Below are 21,768 nucleotides of genomic sequence, written 5' to 3'. Positions count from 1 at the left end.
TGAAATTGTATATAAAAGAAATGCTTAAAAAAGAAACATGAGCCACGTTGTGCCAATGAACCAAAGGGGAAAAAAGAGGAGCTACATACAAGGAAACTGCAATAACTGACGCAAGATTAGGCACGAGAGGCCCTGTTTACTTTGTAAGCTTTCATCATTTATACTTTTACAACTGGTGACGCTCTCCATTAAAAACAAACAAAAACCCCCCACCTAGTCCCTCAGAACTCCTCTAGCATTTAAAGCCTTCATAGTTCATTTTTTTAACAATTAACCGAACTACATCACATTACTATCTACTTCACATACCAGTGTTTTAGTTTTATCCAACTAATCTAAAACACGTATGGGCAGGATCCATGTCTCATACTCTTACCATTTCTGGCAGACTGAAAAAGGACACAGGAAAACAAATGTTATATAATATTGAAAAATAGGTATTTGGCTATGGAATATCCTGTATCCATGCATAATTATTCATATTTCTTCTTTAAAGTTGCATTTACATTTACTGTATGTTTTGCTGAAGCCAGACATGTTTAGAGTACATCTCCATAGAGTAAATGGAGAGAGAAAGCCAAAAACATAAGCTAGTAATAAGAAGAAATTAATGTGGTCTGAAATTCTATATTTTAAAATTGAAAAATGCACATAAACAAGCCTTGATAAATGAACTGTCTGTGGGTGACGAGAATAATCCAGTAACTATAGTAGTCCTTTCATATTACATCATTAGGATTATCCTAACGGATGATTTTGAAAGTTATCACTGTCTTCGGTAGGTCAGGACATTACAGTGTTTCCTGAACCAAACTCTTTTGGAAGGGAACTTTGTTTAGTTCGAAGATATATGTAAGACAAAGGGAAGTATAAGTTCAATCAGAGAAAGAAGATGGTAAGAACATATGGCACAGATATACTACTCTTGGGCTTTTAAGGAAAAAACAAAGATTTTTTTTTTTAAAAAAAGAGGAAAAAAAATCAGTCCTTACCTTATCCCTTGCTCGGAACGTGAAAAATTTAGGAAATTCTCTCTGCATTAAAGAAGGAGGGAAAATGTGTCAGTCTTTCATAGATATGACTCTTTGGGGATAAACACATGGTAGAGAAACAGTCAAGCATCCAGAAGACAGTTGCCTAGAAAACACGATCCTTACCTAAGCTTAGTCTGGAGAAAATGAATGATCCTCTGGGTAACCGTCACTTTGACCCCACTTACAAATTTGAGAACCACTACGATACTAACCCAACTAATAGCTACCCTCTTCTAGGGTGAAAAATGGTATTTTTTTCATCTCCCAAGTGGAAAACGTCTTCTTGGCTGCTACCCATGGCAGAAACTGGCACATAAGACCAACACATCCTTATACTGAAGCACTGCAATAGTAGTTACTGGATTGATTTCCCAAGTTTCTCCTTAAGAAACTCAAAGTGTAAACTCACCAGAGAATATAGCATCCCCAATCCACGCTTTTTTCCCCCCTCATTCACTCTCAAGTTGATAATTTCAAAGGTTTAAACAATAACATTTCAAGACAAAGAAAAGTGTGAGATGTTACTTTGGTCAGTAGCCCTCTACGTCTAGGAAAGAACAGGGTGGAGCTAGTGAACATGCAATCATTAGGTCTTACTGCTCTTTTGCAGGGCATTACCCAAGAAAGCAACCAATTTACTAGAACCTTATTAATTAACAAAGATGAATTCAATTAGCAGAGTCCATTAGTTTCTGAAATTTAACTTATTAACACCAAATACCCCTGTTTCTCGGATGGGAAGCTCTACTGGCAGTGCTGGAATCAAGTCATTACTATTTGCCTCCATAGGAGGTTTCATTAAGGCATCTTCTTCATTATGAGCGCAATGTAATCAAACACTTACGGGTACAAGGCAGAGAGACCAGGACTAGCTGCCTAAATACCCGTCAATGAACTTCAGGAACCATGAAGGAAACATGAACTGAAAGCCTTGCGGGTGGCAGGTGCTCTCATGTGCTGACCGTCGAATGTTCTCAACAACCTCTCTGGAAGAGTACTGCTTTTTTTTTTTAAAGTAAGTTTTTATTGTTGTATAGTTGCTATGCAATATTGTGTTAGTTTCCACTGTATGGCAGTGAATCAGTTGTACATATACATATATCCCCTCTTTTTTGGAATTCCTTTCCATTCAGTTCAGCACAGAGCACTGAGGAGAGTTCCCTGTGCTATAGAGTAGGTTCTCATTAGTTATCTGTTTTATACATAGTATTGTTAGTGTATATATGTCAATCCCAATTATTATGACCCTGGAACATGAACCTGGGTCTAAGGCTAGAGCCCATGCCATTTCATCTCTACCTAGCAAGTATAGGATGTTAACTATCTATTCTTCTTTTTAATCCAAATTCCTTATTTAGAGGACTTCTCTTTCAAGAACCATGCTTGTTTTTGAGACAAAAACCAAAAACCCCAGAAACTGAAATTAAGGCTTTCAGGAAAAAAAGGAAAAAAGGAAAAAAAAAAAAGGCAAAATTCATGGTTCTTAAATTTATGGAAAACTTCTTGAACACCTTCCATAGGTCTTACACTTCACTTTAACTATAACTTGCTCAGTTAATAAATCTTTTTACATTTTCCTTGGCATTTTAACTGAAAAACAGCTTCTAGGAGCTTGTTTAGCAAGGCCAGCAAACCACTTGTCCAGGCGTGGGTCTTCAAAAGCCCTTTGAAAGTGGATTTTACACAGCACTGATCTTTTACTGATGATGTTTTGTCCTAAATAATTCTCTAATTCCCCTGAACAACAGTGAAGAGCATGGGGATGACTTCAAGGTTAAGCAGGAAGATATTGAGCTGAATTGTCAGTAGATTTCATGCTCCGGGCTTTATACAGTCTAGTTTTGGTTTTATTCTCAAGAGGTATGGCTTTCAGAGCATTAGCTAAAAAGTAACATGAGTCAAAAAAGAAGGGTAACAAAGTCCTTCCATGAGATTTTTCTGAAAGAAAAGTAAAGGAAAGTAATGATACAATCTTTTAATCACATATTCTTCAATTCCTTCTTAACTTTAATTCGTTAACCTAAAACAGTTACTTAGTATACCATTTACGAAAAAGATGAGATGACATAAACAAATGTTCTTAAACTTTTGAGTAAATTTTTAGTTCCACAGTGAAGTCCTCACTAAGCACAAAGCATTTAGAATAGGAGATGGCACGAACTTCCATGCAATGGTAAACCAGGATTAATGAGCAATTCTCTAAGACAGGGAAAGACTTTTGTAGAAAATTGCTTTTTTTTTTCACTCAAAAGTCACAGAAATACAGAAAACACAGAAAAGAAGAAATCCCAAAGTCTGATTATAGTTTTAGTAAATTCCTTCATCCTACCGGATCCTCATACAGCCAATTTTTCCACTAACGGCATTCAAGCTTACTCCGTCACTAATGTAATTGCTTTCTAGGCATTCTACTAGTGTTATGGGCAAATATCATAATTGAATGTACACAAAGAAAAACCCTCTTAGTGTTCTGGTACCAAAAAACAAAAGAATGCAACATTTCTCTGGAAGAAATTATACCCCTGCTGTGTTCTAATCAGCCAACCATCATCAAGACAATCAAAATAATTTGCCTAAATTAGCCAATCAAGACACCCTGCAAATCAGAGAATGTGAAAACCTGCAACAGAAAACATCATAGCTGATTATGATACTAATAATCGTGTTAAAAACCTAATGAGATGAAGAAATTGGAAGCTTGCTGGTGCAATTCTCTTTTACCTCAACATGCTGAGAACTAATTATATAGACTGTAATTAAAACAAAAACTCAAACCAAACCTTCTGAAAAACTAATAGTTGATCCACTAGCAAACAGAACTGCCAATTTTTTCTAGCTTTATTGAGATATAATTGACATATCAGTTTTTTTTTTTAAAGAAATGAACTACTAACCATGATAACTGTTTTCGATAGTGGGCTCTTCCTTCAGGCGAAAACAATCCAAAACATTTAAAGTGGGAGTCGCTCACATAAAAATCAGTAAAACTGCAATTATCTCCTAGGTGATTTACAGCAGAATTTTTAAAAATCTCATGAAATCTTATAAACAAGAAACAAAAGGAAACTACAGGTGGAAATCTGATTTAGAATCTCATCATGGTTTCTGGACCTCATGCTCTGTTTGGGCAGCCAAGTATAAGAAAAGATCTGAGAAACACGCATTTTAGCATCCTTAACAAAACTTTGCTGGAAAAAAAATATGCAAAGCTTCTTAAAGTATACTTTATGTTAGAATTAAATAGCATCTTCTGCTGCACTTTTTGGAATTCTAGATCTGAATGTGCGTGAAACAAACAGAGACTTAGTACTCCATAAAACTGGAGAACAGCAACTTAATATAGAAATTCAGAGAGTCTTCTTTTGCTTTCAAGGCCTCAATTTTTTTTTTTAATATGAAGAAGATATTTACAAGGATAGACTTGCTTTTCCTCAAACTTTCTGTTTAAATATCAATGTTAAGCATTGATAGTCAAAGTCCCATTATGGGTATTTGCTTTAATTAGATGGTTATGGAAACAGACTCAGACACCAAGATGCCTTAATGTTGGTAACTACTGCCTGCTCAGAAGAATGGTCTCCATGTAGAGCCAAGACACTTAGGCATCAGCAGACATTCTGGTGGACAGATCTCCGGGGACTGTGTTGATGAAACAATATTGGAAATAATTCCAGCCTTTGCTGCCATGTGAATAAACACCTAATATCCACACTCTCTAGGAACCTCCACCCAGCAACGTTCTAGTCCTGAAGCAGCCCAAGAGACGATGACTATGGAACAGCATGGCTGCCTCCTTCCACACCAGCCATGTTGTTCTTGAACCTAACATGGTAACCTTCCTCCTCTCCTTGCCCTCTCCCGCGCGTGTCTCCTCTTCTACTCAATAATATAGTGTAGAGCAGGGGAGGCTGCATACATAACAGTGGATTACCAGGAAGCCACAGAGATCAAGGGATTCATCACCAACGTCCCGGAAAGCTTCCTCTTTTTCACACTACACTAACTACGGGGCAAGCGCACGTCGGATGGCACGACAGAGGCCAGGCATCCTTCAAGCACCACCAGCGGAGTATCTCGGAGCAGCACCATGACGGTGAGCCCCAGATTCATACAACTCCCGCCAGGGCTTCCTGGCTATGGCAGATCCTGGCCAGAGTTCAGTAATAGTCACCCTTGCCTGCTGCATAATTGCTAATCATGCCTGACATAAAAACACCCCAACTCCTCTGCCACCCAATTCTTCAGGGCAAATCCAGTCCATACCCAAACCTTCATGTTCTCCGCACGCTAAAGCAACGCTTACTACACTTGTGACAGGTCAAGCCACTCGATAATTTAACTGGTTTCCCACTTCTTGCCACTATAAATGGAAACTGGACAGTGAATGATTGGGAAGACCACCTGCTGGGCTCATTTCCAAGCAGATCTTGCTTATACATGTCTCTATTCAACTGAAATCCGGAAATATTAAGAGAGCAGGGAGAAAAAAAAATGTTTCAAAGCTGTTAGATGTTTTCTAGGACAAGATGTAGATTCAATGATAAGAAAGTGTACCCCAAAAATGTCCGTGACAATTAATTGCTTTGGCCTTTAAAAAAAATTCAGTGGAGGGTTTTATCACAGAATGCTGATTATAGAAAACCAGTTAGTGTGCAATAGACATGAAGACTCTAAGGAAAAGGGAAAACAATTTTACAAATTCAGTATTACTCCTCAGAATAATATATATTCCAAAGTCAGTGATGAAAGAACAAATCAGATAAGCGCTTAAGAACCTAGCCCGATACTTTTTCTAAATCCAGGGCCTGGCTCTGGCATGTCTACCTGAGTTCTGATCAGCATCTACCAGCCACAGTATTTATTCGCAGATTCTCATACTCTATCCCAAAGTATCAATTTTATTCTCTAAGCTCCTGATTTTTCTTCCTAAAGCCCCAGGGTTCTCTTTAAGCTCCTCATACTTCTCCACTGCCTCCTGTCTCCTATCTACAGTTATTGATTGATATATATCTGCACTCTGCTTGATTTCCTGACATCAGTAACACAGGGGAATTGTGGAGTCCACAACATTTCCTAAAGCATTTCAGAAAATCCTAGCTCTTTAGCCTGCAGGCTAGGCTCTCTTGTTTCTCTATAGACTAGACCAACAAGGTGAACTGTGAAATGGAAAACAGAAAGGCAAGTGTTAGAGACCTAACAAACAAAGGGGCAGTAAAAGCCACCCACACACAGGTCTTTGGGTTTAGGAAGTCCTTTCCAGCATCCCAAATGTTACCTTCACTACAAACAAGTGAGCAGGGCTTGAAAACTAACTTAATTATCTTGATTGCTAAAAACAAAATAAAATTCTCATCAGAAACATTAAGACTTTATAAATATCCTTTGGAATCTTACTTCACCATATCAGGAGGAATTTTTAAAGAAATATTTTGACTACATTCAGCCCTTTGAGAAAATGACATCCTGACTGCAAACTGGATTTTTGACCTCTCTGCTATAATGATACTCAGTATGCTCATACACAAATACACCATGGTTCAGATACCAGGCTATTTAGTGAGTTCTCCTTATTTACGTTTTTCAATAAAAATTTTAAACTCATAAATATTAATAGTTAATTTGGTTACATGGGAGAACCAGCAACTTAATTTTTATTTATTTCCTCCTCGTAGAATTAACATAAGACAAAAACACTAACTTGGGCTCGGTTAAGGCATTTTAAATAATAAATGATTGTTCTTCAGAATTGGCAGATCTCAATAATAGAATCTGAATCCATCTTCAGTAGAAGTCAAGACCTCAAGTACGAGTGGCAGTCTTTGATTACTGATTTGCTGTGTGTGCAGAAGAAATTACTAGTTAGCGCCTGCTTCTACTTTATTCATTTGGAAAAATGCATGTGCTCACTCTTAACTATTTCTCAGAGATACACTGAGAATTCATTATATGGGGAAAAAAGTGGGGGGAACCTTTTAGTCTGAATACTCTGTAAAAGACCTGAATATCCATTCTAATACTTTTTCAAAGTAGAGGGACCAAATATCAGACCAGCCCTTCTAAAAATAACCAGCAGCTAACAGATAAAACAGTAAGTGATCTTTCATCATGGTTTCTCTTACTTACATGAAATCTCTGATCCACTTCATAGTTGACTTGTTTCCTGAAATCCTTTCAAATGAAAGACAGAAAGGAAGGGGAAAAAAAGCAGAAGGCAATTAGAAATAAAATTTAAAAAGAATTGAGTAAAAGGAGATGACAAACTAATGCTTTTCTTGATTAAATTTATACTGAAACAGTTATTTCTTTACATAAATTCTACAAGTAAGCATATGGTTATCATTCCATTTTTCACTTTTAAAGTTCTAGCAGCAGCGTAAGAAATGTTACAGAGGTACATAATTCACATGCCAATACCTTTTGTGCAACCAGGAAAGTAAGGCGTCGGATCCCATGTTCAACCAGGGTAGCTTTCTACAAACAAACATGTAAAAACAGAAGATACATGAGACCACCATTCATCCTAAATGTTAGCCTATTCAGTCCTCAGAAGGCCCTGAGTGGGCTAAGCATTCTTTTTGGATATCTATATCTTGACTCGGCACCTTCACACTTGCAAATAAATAAGTCTCAACCTGGCTCCTGGGAATGAGTCTTACAGAATAGGTTTTATATATTGATCTGGATGAAATGGGAAGAGAACTATGTGGAGGAGAAAGGGTCATATGGGGTCATCTAACTTCTCTAAGGACTCATACAAATCAAGGTAGACAGTAACACACTTTCTGCTTATAGAAATTGCACTGTTTGACATGTATTGAAATGTGAAGAACAATACTGATACAGAAGCTAAATGAAATCAGTAGAGGAAAAATACGAAACTTCCACAAAACAGAAAACTTAAGTCCTAAACTGTTATTTAGACTATAGACATCACCTACCATCTGATACAGCATTCCTGGAATTCAACCTAACAAATTCTAACCTTATCAATTCTAAAACATTTCCTCCTTATTTTATATGGAGGCATTTTTTAAAGGATTCTGTTTAAAAGTTGTTAAAAACAATGTCTAATGGGCATTTAAATTCAGTGATTATTCATATTTCTGCTTGGCATAGGCAAGCAGTATATTAGAAGTCAACTGGGACTTCCTTGGAGGTCAGTGGTTAAGACTCCACACTCCCAAAACAGGGGCATGGGTTTGATCCCTGGTTGGGGTACTAAGATCCCACATGCCTTATGTGTGTGTGTAAGACATTCAGTTGTGTTCGACTCTTTGCAACCCCAAGGACTACAGCCTGCCATGTTCCTCTGTCCATGGTTTTTCTCCAGGCAAGAATACTGGAGTGGGTTGCTGTTCCCTTCTTCAGGGGATCTTTGCAACCCAGGGATTGAACCCGGGTCTCCTGCATTGCAGGCAGCTTCTTTAGTCTGAGCCACCAGGGAAACCCTACATGCCTCAAGGCATGGCCTAAAAAATAAATAAATAAATAAAAATAAGACAATATGGGCTGGGGTGGGAGGTGGGAGGGAGGCTCAAGAGGGAGGGGACATATGTGTACCTATGGCTGATCTATGTTGATGTATGGCAGAAACCAATACTGTAATTATCCTTCAATTAAAAATAAATAAAATGACAAAAACACCATGGTAAAAAAAAAAAAAAATGTAAAAAAAAAAAAAAAGAAGTCAACAGAGACTAGCAGTTTCAGAACAGTTCCTTCTGTGAGTCTGGGGCCTTGGGCTCTAAGCCTTCCTATATTCTGTCCTGCTCACTCATCTCAAAAGGCAGAGAGAAAGAAACAGATGAATGAACTAAGTAAAAGACATGCTCTTAAAGGTCCCTAATAAAGAGGGGCTACCCGGCAACAAGCAGAAAAGCAATCCCACTTGTTGGATGATCTGACAACATACATGAATAACACCAATAGAAAAAAACTATGCCGACTTTCACAACTCACATCCGGACTTTACTTTGATCATATACTTCGCTTAACTCTGAGAGATATATTCATAAACCAATTCTTAACTTTCTTGATACTATATATATTTTAAATCCAAATTGGCTTCCCCCTATAAATAAGCACATCCCTGGGCCATTCCCTCTTATTTTTCCATTTTTTATTATGGCAATTTTTAGTAACAAAACTAATCAACAGCATAAGCAAAAGTAGAAAAAATTAATTTCCTAATAATAAATTCCTAGGTCAGATATAAATAAATTTTGGTTTAACTACATTTAAAAATGATTGGTATGGGCATCATACTCACAAGTGTAAATAAGCAAGTGTTGATACTACAATAAGAAAAGAAAGGGAGGAAGGAAGGGAAAAAGGGAGGAAGGCATGGAGGGAGAAGGGGAGGGAGAAGAGGGAGGAATAATAAGGTGGGGTGGGGCGGTGGTGGCTCTCTGATTCTGTATGCCAAGGTATAGAAACATTTCTTCTGTCACTAACAAAGAATTCCACTACAGCCAACTCCTTCGAAGATAAGCATCAATAGCTATGTTCCGGCAAGGGAAGAAAATAACTTTAATAATGCCATGATTTAAAATCAAAATTGTTATTGCTTTAAAAATTCCACAAGTGGCTAACAATAACAGCAGAGCAACAGGATTCTGATTACATTGTAATAATGCGGGGCTCACAGCAAGTCCACAGCTATTACCCAGCGATTAGGCGTCAGCACCTGGAGAAACTCCATTTACACTGGCTGCTTCAATCTCCTCCACAAGTCATTTACAAATATATGATCCTAATTTCTATGAGAGAAAAAAAGACATGCTGGGACTAGAAGATTATTTGGACAATTTGGATCAACCTATTTGATAGTTTAATGTGTGCTTTAAAAAAAAAAAACAACTTTTTCTAAACTGTTAGAAGCATGATTATGAAGTGAAAAACAAAACTAGTTATCACTTCATCTTTTTAACTGTTTTTGTTTCCTTTTCTTTTTATATTTTTTTAAAAACAAGTAGGTGAAAATGTTTAATATTCCTGGGTAAGCACGGTACGTGACGCATAGCTTCTCCAGGCTTGGACTGTTGACACAGACTACCCTTTCCCTACTGAACAGCCACAGGCAAAGACTCTGGGTTTCTCTGTGCCTCAGTTTACAAGGCCAGTCAAGGAAAAAAGAAAAATTTCTTATCATCACTTAATGTTACAAATAAACATAGTGAAAAGGAGAAACTGCCTCTGTAAATCAATGTGTGCTGACATACAATTGATCTGATTGTAATAAAAAGCCTAAGTGGAGGCTGAAACAATCAAATGTGCGGAATTAGTGCTCAAAACCTGGGAAGAAACTCTGATAGATTACTTCATCAAGCACCAACATCAGCAGCCAAGCACAATACTAGGACTCTCCCCGTCTCCTTGGTCACTGGTCTCAGGTTAATTTTATGTGATCACGCACAAGTCAAGGGCAAGACAGAAGGTAGATTTCTCTTCCGGAGAAAAATTCCCAGGCACGGCCTCCGACTTTGACTTCTCTGGAAGGACCTTTCCTCACTACAGCCCCACATTCCAGTTCACATGCTGTGAAAGCATCATGGGGAAAATGCTAGGACACATGTTAAGCACAAAATTACCATCTTTTCCTTGGTCTGACCATTAGCATGACAGGATGTGAGCACCTGTGGCACTAATTGTTTACACTGTGGGATTTTTAAAAATCTCTCGGACATCACTGATGGTCCAGTGGTTAAGATGCCATGTTTCCAATGCAGTGGATGTGGGTTCAATCCCTGGTTGGGGAACTAAGATCCCACATGCCACCAGGTGTGGCCAAAAAAGAAAAAAATCCATTGAGTTCTTTAGACAAGCACTACGGGCTAGATGCTTTCTGTTCAAAGAGCACACACTGTAATGAAGGGCAGCTGAGGAAGGGTACACTGGCATTTATCATACGGCACAGACGATCATTTTGAACATTAGACTACAAGCATCTGAATGTATTATTTATTAAAGTGCCTAGATCTGTGCCCCCTAGAGCTGGTATCAAAGCCTTAAATTCTAGTTGTTTTTCTCTATCACCTGCCAACTGGTGATTAAAGGGCTTTAACCTCTTTGAGCTTGAGCTTTTCCCCACATGTATAGCTGGAATAATTCCTGATTAATCTAACCCCATGGGATTGTAGTAAAGTGTTAGTAAGTTAAAAAATTTACACAGGTGGCTTTCAAAATTAAAAGTATTATTATTGTTAATCAATTTATACTGACCAACTAGAAATCCAAGGGAGGAAAACACATCTTAGTTAAGGCTACCCAGAGAAGCCCTCATAAAAGAGGGAAAATTGGAGACAGTTCTTAAAACAGGATTTAGATAATAAGGGGGAGGGGGAGACAGGAGACAGGAAGGAAGAAGGAAGAAAAGTAGAAAACATTCCAGATAAGGGGCAGCTGAAGAGAGCAAGCAGACAAGGTAGATGAGACAAAGACCTGGGTCTTTTCATGGAAAAGCAAAGGCTAGACTGTGGGCCTTCATTAATAGGCTGATGTTAAACAGTAAGACGAGGAGGTGCCCGGAAGGTCAGAGAGAATCACTGCTGAGTGCAAGGGGGCACCGTGGACATCTGTCTTTGTGCCCGTCAGCGGAATGGAGACTCTCTGGAGGGGATGCGTGAGGATCAGAAGTAAGCCTGTCACAATGTCTCAGTGAGGTGAGGAGGGGTCTAAACTAGAGAGATGGTAGTGGGAATTAAAAACTGAAAAGAAGGGGGCTGGAAGCGAAGGGAGGAAGGAACGGGCAGGGAGGGAGGGGTAGAATAAGTGACTGCAAACAAGAGAAAGAAGGCAATGATTTCTGAATGACTGGGCACAAAGGGTTTGGTTACTTGAGGTTATTTTTGTTCCTGTTTAGTTTTTTGGTGGGGGATGTGGGAATCAGAAGATGTGAAGGAAAATGATGGGAATTCAGGCCTCGACTATGGAGTGTGATGTCAACACAAGATATCCAAGTGACATAAAATTGAAAGGAGGATGGAACTATAACTGATATTTTCAGGGCTGAGAGGGAAAGACATAGAGGGAGCATGAGGGGAGCTTGGGCCTAGACATGTGTGGTTAAGTCATCAAAGGAAATTCAGCAGGTGAAGTTCAAGACTGGAGCTCTGGAAAAGATCCAGCAATATACTTCTCTTCCTTAAAACATTTTGAATACTTAAGTTCTATACTTCTTGACATAAAAAAGATATGTATTTCACACTATTAAATCACTTTGGAATTTTACCCCTAGAGGCAGAACTATGTCAAAGACACAGCCATTGTCAGTGATAAGGCCTTATAAGTAGCAATTGAGAAAAGGGTGGATATGTCACACAGGCTGCAGGAAAGGGGCCATCACCAGTGTCCACCCACATGAAGACTTACGTTTTGCTGGGTAAACTCTCGGAACATAGCTGCTAGACTGTCATCCTCGATGTCACAGTCTGTTTTGATAGCCACATTCAAAATGTGAATTGGTTCATCCCTGGGGACCTGTAACCCAAGAATATGACACAAAGCACTCAGGAGGTTAGCTAATACGGGGGCAGAGAAAAGTTACAGTACTTGGTAGGATACTAGGAAAAGAGACATGCCCCCCCTTTCCAGAATATTTTTGGGTTGCCCACTTGTGTGAATAAGACAATGAAACCACTGCCCAACACCCACAATGGAGACTAAAGACACCTAACTTTTAAAAAATACGGTGGCAAAGGCATAATTAGAGGTGGCCCCAAATCTTAACTTGCTATGAACTTGAAGACCACTGTCTCAACCTTTTCACCGATAAAATGGGAATGAAACCATTTGCAACATTTCTTCACATAATGTAAAGGAAAAGGAGGAAAAGAAGCTATCTGAACATATTCCCAGGTAATATATTTCCTAACAATTTGTCAAACAGAGGAAACATCGAACCATTCTGGGAAAATAACCTGGTAGGGAAAAACCAGGACCAAGTGCTTACTGAGAAATGGAAAGAAGGGTTTAATAAAAGGACAAAATTTTAAACAAAATGCCTATTTTCTTCTACTATCTGAAGCCCACCATTTATTGAAGATACAAAAGCACTGCTCTGCAAATATACAAGCCATCCATGATTAAGAGTTAAAGCAACCAAAGCTCAAGTCTTTGAAGCAATATTCAGAGACTCAGAGGCAGCTGCAGAGCATATAGCCGAGTTCATTCTACACTATGGATTCCATGCTTAATAAAGTTATTTTTGTTTTTAGGTTAAAATTTATGTTCTACCTGTTTCCAAAAATACTTAAATGAGGTATATATAATTAAATAATAATAATAAAGAGAGTACACAGGGGACCTCCCTGGTGGTTCAGTGGTTTAGAATCCATCTTGCAATGCAGGGAACATGGGTTTGATCCCTGGTCAGGGAACTAAGATCCTGATGCTGGGAGGGATTGGGGGCAGGAGGAGAAGGGGACGACAGAGGATGAGATGGCTGGATGGCATCACCGACTCGATGGACGTGAGTTTGAGTGAACTCCGGGAGTTGGTGATGGACAGGGAGGCCTGGCGTGCTGCGATTCAAGGGGTAGCAAAGAGTCGGGCACGACGGAGTGACTGAACTGAACTGAACTGAGGCCTCAGAGCAACTAAGCCTATGTGCCAGAACTAAGACCCGCTGCAGCCAAATAAATAAAAAATTTAAATAAATAAATGTTTGAGAGAGAGAGAGTACACAGTACAAGTTCTGAATCTGAAGAGGCAAAGCATTCTCCCAAAAGGGACACTGTACCTTGTCTTCGTCATACAGAGACGTGTGACCTGCCTCAGGGAAGGTCGGGCTTTGGGGTGGGGAATCACAGAAGCAGCCCATCACGTCATCAAAGATCCTAAAAAATACCAAATACCAAAGAAACACCCACCATGAAAAGGGGCAGAAACCCGAAGTGGCAGAAGACGAACACTGCCATGGCCAGCTCTGTCTGAAAGAACCATCTGTCCTATCCCGTGCTCAGCAGTCAACTGAACAGAATCACCAGTGGCTAGAGAGGACATGCAGAATTTCTACCATGGGGCAGAAATTAGGAGGATGGATGGCTTAAACTTTACTAAAGCATACATAAACCCTATTTTAAAAAGAACAGTCTCGAGCTTTGCGGCTGTGCTTTCTGTTTGCTTCATATGAAAGCTGCGAGCACCGCTGTCGCCACCGGCCTTAAAGTAACGGGAGCGCCTGGGCTAGGGCAGTGGCAGACCACGGTAGCTACCCCTGCCCCAGGCTAATGCGTCAGGGTACACCCAGAGATAGGTGCTGAATGCATTTAATCAAAAGATGCTTCGTCTCTGGTGGGGCTCACTCTAGTGTTGTGTTTAATTTCTCCTGACATGTCACTCATCACAGAGCAGACAGCTGCTTCTTCTAGCTACTGAGGAAAAGATGGTTTTTGTTTGTTCCTTTTCTTCTGACCAGACCCATATAACAAGTAGAGGCTTGTAGGGTCTGCACGGGGCGAGTGGAAAGGAAGGACAGATACCTCTCCTGGGGCATGTAACAGTGAGGGCTACATCTCCTTAGCGGGCTCGTGGCTAATCCGGGAGCCTCTATTCACTCCGCAGAAATCTGAGATGCCTTACCTGACAAAATCTTCAAAGGTCCGAAAAGAGACCATCCCGCCCATCCGCTGACACGGCGGAGTGAACGCGTTGTCCAGCAGCACGTCGCTGACACTGGCTACGTGAGTCATGCCGTAGTGGTTGAGGTTGGAGGAGAAGGACATTCTAAATGGTAATTCAATCGAGTGCGTTAGACAAGGAGGGTAGGAGCAAGGACTGGGAGAGCCACAACAGAGGAAAGGAGCTGGGAGAGAGGTGAAACAGGGTCGGGTGGCAGAGAGCAGGTTTGGTTTTTGACCCACTGTGGAGAAGCCCATGTTTCTAGACTCACGTTAACGCTTGCCTTGGGATTTTCCCTCCACACAAACAATATTTTTACCACCCCATAAATTTCTCCACGTAAAAACCTAAGGAATAATAACATGGCGGTTTTCACACACTGACATCATGACATGTCTAGTGAATGAAGAGCACATAGGGGTGAAAAACCATCCTGCATCTTCCCCTTCCCCCAAACATCCTCTCTTTTAAAAGGAAGTAAGCCAGCCAAGTGAGTGGTAGCTAGGCAACACTGGAGGTATTTTTCTCTAGGAACTGTAATAGATTAAGGATTCACAGATAGATATCCACATGTACAACAACAACTCTAAGTCATCTGGAATGGTTTAGTGAATCATTATTAAAAAAAAAAACACAGACACAAAAACCCATGTTTCATCAAAGAGAAGCAAGTCGCAGTCTATAAAAGGAACTTTACTGAGGTATCTATCTTTTCCTTTACTGGGCTGATGGGAAGAGTAGTCATAAGGATTATAGCTCCTCCCTTTTTGAAAGAGAAACAGTTTTGCCAAATTGCCTTTTTTATATTTAAACGTTTCTATACCAAAGTAAGCATATCGTTAGTAAAAGCCCTTAATTCATCCCAGCAGAGTACAAAAGGGCAGAGCATGCGTCTCAAAGTATGTGTAAGCAGGACCAACATGTATAAATGGAGATGCTCAAAGGGAATGGATCTGTTCAATCTAAAAATGTAATGAACCTGGATATTCCTTGATGTGCCGCAGCAGTGCGTACTGACAGGCACTGCTGGACAGTGTGGTGATGCCCAGCCAATCAGGACAGCCTCTCAGGAAGGACCACCCTAAAGGGTGCCTCCAGGACTTCCCGACACATGTTACCGGCATACTGAGCGGAAGCAAGTTCAGAGCATGGCAATGGCACCTGAACTCTGGGGAGCTGCTCAAAAATCTCCAAATGCACCACCTGCAGTATTGCAGGGCGCAAGACGCCAGCAAGGTGGACTCCAGATATGGGTATATATTGTTGCAAATACTCTGTTGCAAATGCAATATACTCTGTTGCAATTATAAATGGCAACGGAATTTTTTATAAATGGGACTGTTGCTCACACAGACTATAGAGACTGACACTCCAGGTTTTTATTCCCTTGGCAGACGACCATGAAAAAGTACTTCATCTTCTGACAGTACCAGGGACTAGAAGGTAGAGTGGGAGAGGAAACCACTGATACCATGAATGAGACAGACAGACGAAGCACATGGCAAGCAAGTCTTACACATGGTGCTCACTAGAAACCGGGATTCAGAGCTGTATAAACTCAGAAATGCTATCATCCTCTTTTCTAGGATCACCAAATGTATTTAGTAAAGGAGCAAGTTTGTGAGGCATTGTATCTTTTCTACCTGCCTGGTGTTAGACAGGAAAGAGAGTCCAGATAACCCTTAAAGGGAACTCCTGAAGTTGCTAACAGGTTGTGTTTGCGGCAAGCATGGGGTTAAGCATCTTTATCGCTCAACTGAGACCCCATGGGAAAAATACCCATATTTCTGTTTCCTCTGATACTACGCTCTTGGGCCAGGACAGCTAAAGGCAGGCAGGAATGAAGCAAGCCTACCCTCCAAGAGCAGACGAGGGGACCAAACAGAAGCACTCCCTTTCCTCTCCCCATCCAAACTGGAGGCTATAAAAGCTATATCCAGTTTTGATTACTTAATATTTAAAGGGAGAGGCACAAAATAAACACAAGTCTATACATATTTCAGTGTACAGCTGGTCATCTACAAAGAGCTCAACACCAACTGTAGCACTTGGTGGATTCCAATCAGAATTACTTTCCTCTCAAACTTGCATTGTGTTGCCTTGCTGGGTTCAGGAGCAGAAGGAACTCAACGTATTAAAAGTACCACTCTGTTATATCAGTCTGGAAACGTCTTCACAGGGCTACACACATCAAAACTTTAGATACACTCTTCCAGTGTCAAACTCATTATAGGTCTGAGATAAAACTTGACTTGCATAGCATCGTTAACACTTTAGAAAAACAGCTAACAAACTGATAAAACATGAGATCAGCTATTTCTGCCTGTGCGTTCCTCACAAAGGAGGCGCAAATTAGAGAAACTAAAAAATTGAAAAACTGAGGAATAGTTTGCCAGGATAGGAGTGACCATAAGGGTTTCTCCTCTGAAAGCCCCAAACTAGACAGAGAACTTAGCAAAAGAAGATGTTTACAGCAAAGCTGAACATCGGACAGCTGATTCATTCCCCTACTGTCCACAGCGAGACAGGAGCTGTCCATACTTTTTGAGTGTTGCTTTTTGAATGGCTGGAGAAAAGCTGAAGACATGTTTTCCAAACACAAAGTATAGTTTAGTATGTCCAGAGGGGAGCTCAGGACCTCCGAGCAGAAAGATAACATATTAGCTTGTCAAATGAAGTGTTATTTTTTTCTCCTGGTTTCACTAAGTTACAAAAAAAGATGCTTTTAATTGGAAAAAAACTAAATATACGGTACCTGTTTAGCGTGGGGATGTTCCCTCTGTAATTAAACAACCACAGTTAGTTACCAAGAGGTTAGGGAAAGCCACAATAAAAGAACTGTCAGAGCAGATACAGACCCGTCGTGAGGAGTCCCAGGGTGGCGGCTCTGGCCTTCAGCAGACATAGTTAAGTGCTCATTACGCTTCTACCCGCTGGGTGCCTCCAAAGAGGCTGACCTACCTTACCACAGCAGCTGTTGATGGAAAGGGTCAAAGTGTATTTTCCACTTTTTTTTTAATAGCTCTATTACCAAAAATAATGCAGAGTAAAGATAAAAGATAGGCTCATGAAAATTAATTGAAGCTGTATGATATGGTATATTATCTTAAGCTTCAACATGAGGTATAATTCTTGACAAGATTCTGAGAGCATCTTACTTGCTCCTGTTTTACTAAAAATGCCATAAGGAGGTTCAGAGAAGTTGACGCCACAGCCTTTCCCACATTAATTGATCTTCCAGGATGTGTGAGGAACCTAAAAACTCTCCTCTAAATTAGAGAAAAGACACCAGGAATCTGGGTTCCCAAGTACTTTTTCTAGTTCTCTTTCACCCCACTCCTGTAGAGTGGTGGGGGTGGGGTTGGGGGTGGTGTAGGAAAGACAGGTATTCTGTGCTATAGGAGCTTAAAGCTAAAATTATGCAGGAAGGTGTTGATTAACGATTCCCTGATTAGACTAGTTAAACTGTTACAAATTAATATTTTTTAAACAAAATTAATTTAGGGCAATCTTGACATTTAAACATTTAAAATCTCTGGGCCTTCCGTGAATACAACCTTACCTAGATTTGGCAAGCCCTAGAATCTCCTGATAGAGAATGCTTCCGAATCATGAGAGGAACTCTAGGATAAGAATGGAAACTGTGAAGCAAGTCTCTTGCATTATCTTTGGTCTTTACCACCAATGCTTTTCTCCCCCTTTAATTTGACATCAGTCATTTCCTCAACTGAAACAAACAAACAAATCAAAAAACCCCAAATAAAAGCCCTTATTTTCAATGGTAAAAGGGAAAAGTTACACTCACCACCTACAATTTAGGAGTCCTGTAAGGGGGTTGATTGGTTGATATTTTAACCTTCTAACACTCTTTTATCAGCATTTAATCATTGTTGGGGTTTTCTGGCACACAGAGGACTTAATGGGCAGAACAGAGTGGGTGGTGCTGATGATATGTGGGAAGGAGGAGAGAGGGAGGAAAATGATGCACTTTCCATGGCAGTGAAAGGAGCAGAATAGACTGAGCTGGCCATATAAATAAAGAGCTGTGACATATCACTGCACACAAACTGTATACCTCGCGTGATTTGTGAGTAGCGATGCTCTTTGCATCAAACCTGTATCACAGAGTGGATTCCTAAGGCAGCAAGAGCAACCTCTGAGTGCAAAAGCCTGCACCTTTGCTCTTTGGATTCTTTCAGTCTCTCTTTGGGGGAATGGGTTTCATTTTACAAGAGGTCCTTCGTTATCATGCACTTGGTCCTCATCAGCAAACAACAAGCACTCATGGGTTCTAGAGCAGAAGCAGAAAACTAATAGGAAATGCTAATGAGAATATAGGAAAGTCTTCCTTTTAAGATATAAAGGATTCTCAAGAAAAAGGCCACCTGCACAGGCTCTAAACGATAAACTTCAGTGCAGAGAGAAGGACCCTACAAACAAAGCATCTCAGGGTCCTTTGCATCCAGAGTTCAGGGATTCAGAAACCAGGGTAATCTCTCTCAACTGTTAACTAATTTCTTACACTAATAAAATGGTCTCACTGCTTCTGTGGCTCCACTCGAATCCCTTAGGGAGTCCTTCCCAGGATGAGGGCCAAGTTTTCAGCAGAAAAGCGCCTGAATTGAAAAGAATGCCACCAACAAAAAGACAGCCCTTTCTCTATCAGCAATCCGTTAGCTCGCACAGGGAGCCCCCTGCTGCTTTGTTATAGAATCGGGCACCACCTACACAGTATGGGGTAAGAACAAAACTCCCAATGTCTCCAGTCTTTAAAGGACTGGCCTCAGATCGATCATCTAGGAGGTAAGTTTAGAGTCAGTTTATCCCCTTTGGTAGAATAAGAATCTGTGGGGCTGTTGGGGAGATAAGCAGGGAAGGTTAAACTCTCTACTACAAAGTAAATACTTAGCTGTGTCCGTAACAATCATTTATATATTTTGTTACTCTATATAGGGGCTATTTGATCAATTTAAGAAAATGACCTATGTGGCACACTGCACACTACTGTGATATACCAGAAAGCTTGATCAGTGGTCTGCACATAAATCAACAACCAACATGGAGATCGTATATAAGTCAAATATCCCATTTATATAGCTGAAAATAAAATAAAATCTGCCATATTTCACTGCATACTCATCATGCAAAAATAAATTGCTCAATCTCTGACAGGGCAATCAATTGCATTCTCAAATACAAAAAAAAAAAAAAGTATAAATTCATTTGTAAGATATTTGCTGTTTAGGTCTTCAGAGAACTTAAGATGACGAATCTTCATTCACTATGTTTTGAAAAATATTAGAATCATTTTCCTTCCAGGAGATTAGCTCCATTTTACAGATGTGGTAACTGAGAAATCAAAGGGGATGTTTTCCAAGGACACTGCTAAATAAAGTGTCATAAACCAGAATCCAGACCTGGCATTTTCTCACCTCAGCTCCAGAGGCTAGCATTCCACATCGATATAGACTAAATTTAAAGGAGGACAAGAGAAATCCTATGAATGCTGAGGTCCTCAGCATTAAGTCACCTCTGATTTTATTGATCTGCCTGCCTAGGATGGCTGGAGAGCCTGCTTCAATATGAATGCAAAGTCAGAGTTGCTGCCGGCTGGCTGAATCCTCTTTATTTAAGGAACACTGACTTCTCTGGCAGTCACAAGTTCTCGGAGCCTTTTACCATCCCTTCCAGCTGAATTTCATTTTGCTGAATTCGAGCTGGCCCTACATAAATCTAGTATCATATAAAAATGTTCCTGATTCTTCTGCCTTCTAACTTGTAGGGGAAAAAAAGGAGACCCTATAGGAAAATGATTGGGGATGCATGCAAACAAGCAGTGGTTATATAAAGCTGTGACTCAGAGCCAGGATAAGGAAAATCTTTTGAAATCAGGCAGCAAAGCAGAATCAGAAGAGGTCGGCTGAATAACCTACTAGTGGTTGCTAACAGCAGTACCATCGGAGAAAGAGCAATTTGACTGGCTGTGACCAGTGGTGGTCTCCTTGTGTGACTATGTTTCTGCAGAAGAGTCTGAATCAGGAGCTGTAAAACACATCTGAACCATGTATTTCTGTTGGCGTCTCCCTGACCACCTCCTTGCTGTTCAGATGCCCCAATTCCATGGCAGAGCTTTCATTTACAGTAAAATGAACACTGTTTCATTCATCTGCAGCCCTCTTCCAAGCCCCTTCTTTGCCCTGTTGGAAGGTTCTGCTCTTTCCGAAACGAGTCTGCCAACAGAGCTACAACACATTACTATTGCCTGCTGTATAATTAGCCACAAATCCACAGCACAAAACTACAGGGATTTACAGGTGCCCAGGATTCCACTCTTCCTTCCCCCTGGAATCAGCTAGTCCTCCTTGACAAGAAGGGACCTTGGGCTACCTTAATGATATATTGAGAGTTTTAAACTCGACTCTCCAAGCTTACGAGCCTAGAGTGCCAAAATAACGCAGCAGAGACCAGAAGCTGAGCCACAGATACCAGAAAGCACGATGGTAAGCACTTAAACCTGCTGAGAATCTTCCCTTCTGCCAGATGCTTGCATCTTATCAGCAGACTCCCTTGAATGAAGGAAGCAAGAGATGTAGGGGTTTTATTTATTTATAGCTCATTCTGGCCTGCCAACTACAACCAAGCGCTCCCACTGCTAAAAAATGCTACAAATTGGACGGCTTCTGAGTCTCTGAGTACAAGCCAAAGAAGGGTTCTAATCTCTGGGTGTCAAAGATTACCAGGATTCTCAAGAATGGCAATGGGTCACTGATGAGTCCCATGGTAGGGGCCTCTGATTTCTAAACTTCCTCACAACCTCCTTCGTGAAAAGAAGGTCCAGAGGCCACCCACCTACAGTGAAACTGAAGGTGTCAAGAGCCTAAATACAGTCATGACCGAAACGTGCTATCAGGGGACAACACAGCCGATCTCTTCTGGATGTGAGACAAGAGAAGTGGAAAGTGTTTGAATGAAAACATTCTATCACAGGGGGCCAAGTTCACAAGGAGCAAATAGCAGAGAAAGTGCAGTGCAACTCAAGTTAACGTAAAACATGGATTTCCGTCTAAGAAATCGGTCCTCACCCATTATGTTTGTACAGAAATACACAACAAAT

The 21,768-nt window shown here is 40.4% G+C and overlaps 1 protein-coding gene across 6 annotated transcripts in view; it reads right to left on the bottom strand.

Annotated features, from left to right (window-relative positions):
- ACACA (acetyl-CoA carboxylase alpha) overlaps positions 1-21,768 on the bottom strand; it is a 288,803-nt gene that overhangs the window by 101,157 nt on the left and 165,878 nt on the right. For all 6 annotated transcript variants that reach the window (XM_055577329.1, XM_055577328.1, XM_055577332.1 and 3 more), the window contains 7 exons: positions 17,410-17,433; positions 14,616-14,759; positions 13,774-13,870; positions 12,405-12,512; positions 7,449-7,505; positions 7,158-7,202; positions 993-1,034 (listed from right to left, as the gene is read on the bottom strand). In XM_055577329.1, the coding sequence (XP_055433304.1) occupies positions 993-1,034; positions 7,158-7,202; positions 7,449-7,505; positions 12,405-12,512; positions 13,774-13,870; positions 14,616-14,759; positions 17,410-17,433 (517 nt within the window). The remainder of the gene's footprint in view (positions 1-992; positions 1,035-7,157; positions 7,203-7,448; positions 7,506-12,404; positions 12,513-13,773; positions 13,871-14,615; positions 14,760-17,409; positions 17,434-21,768) is intronic.

Source organism: Bubalus kerabau, chromosome 4 (assembly GCF_029407905.1).
Source record: "Bubalus kerabau isolate K-KA32 ecotype Philippines breed swamp buffalo chromosome 4, PCC_UOA_SB_1v2, whole genome shotgun sequence".
NCBI lineage: Eukaryota > Metazoa > Chordata > Mammalia > Artiodactyla > Bovidae > Bubalus > Bubalus kerabau.
The sequence above is the reverse complement of the archived record's forward strand: the minus strand, read 5'-3'. Positions and strand labels throughout refer to the sequence as shown.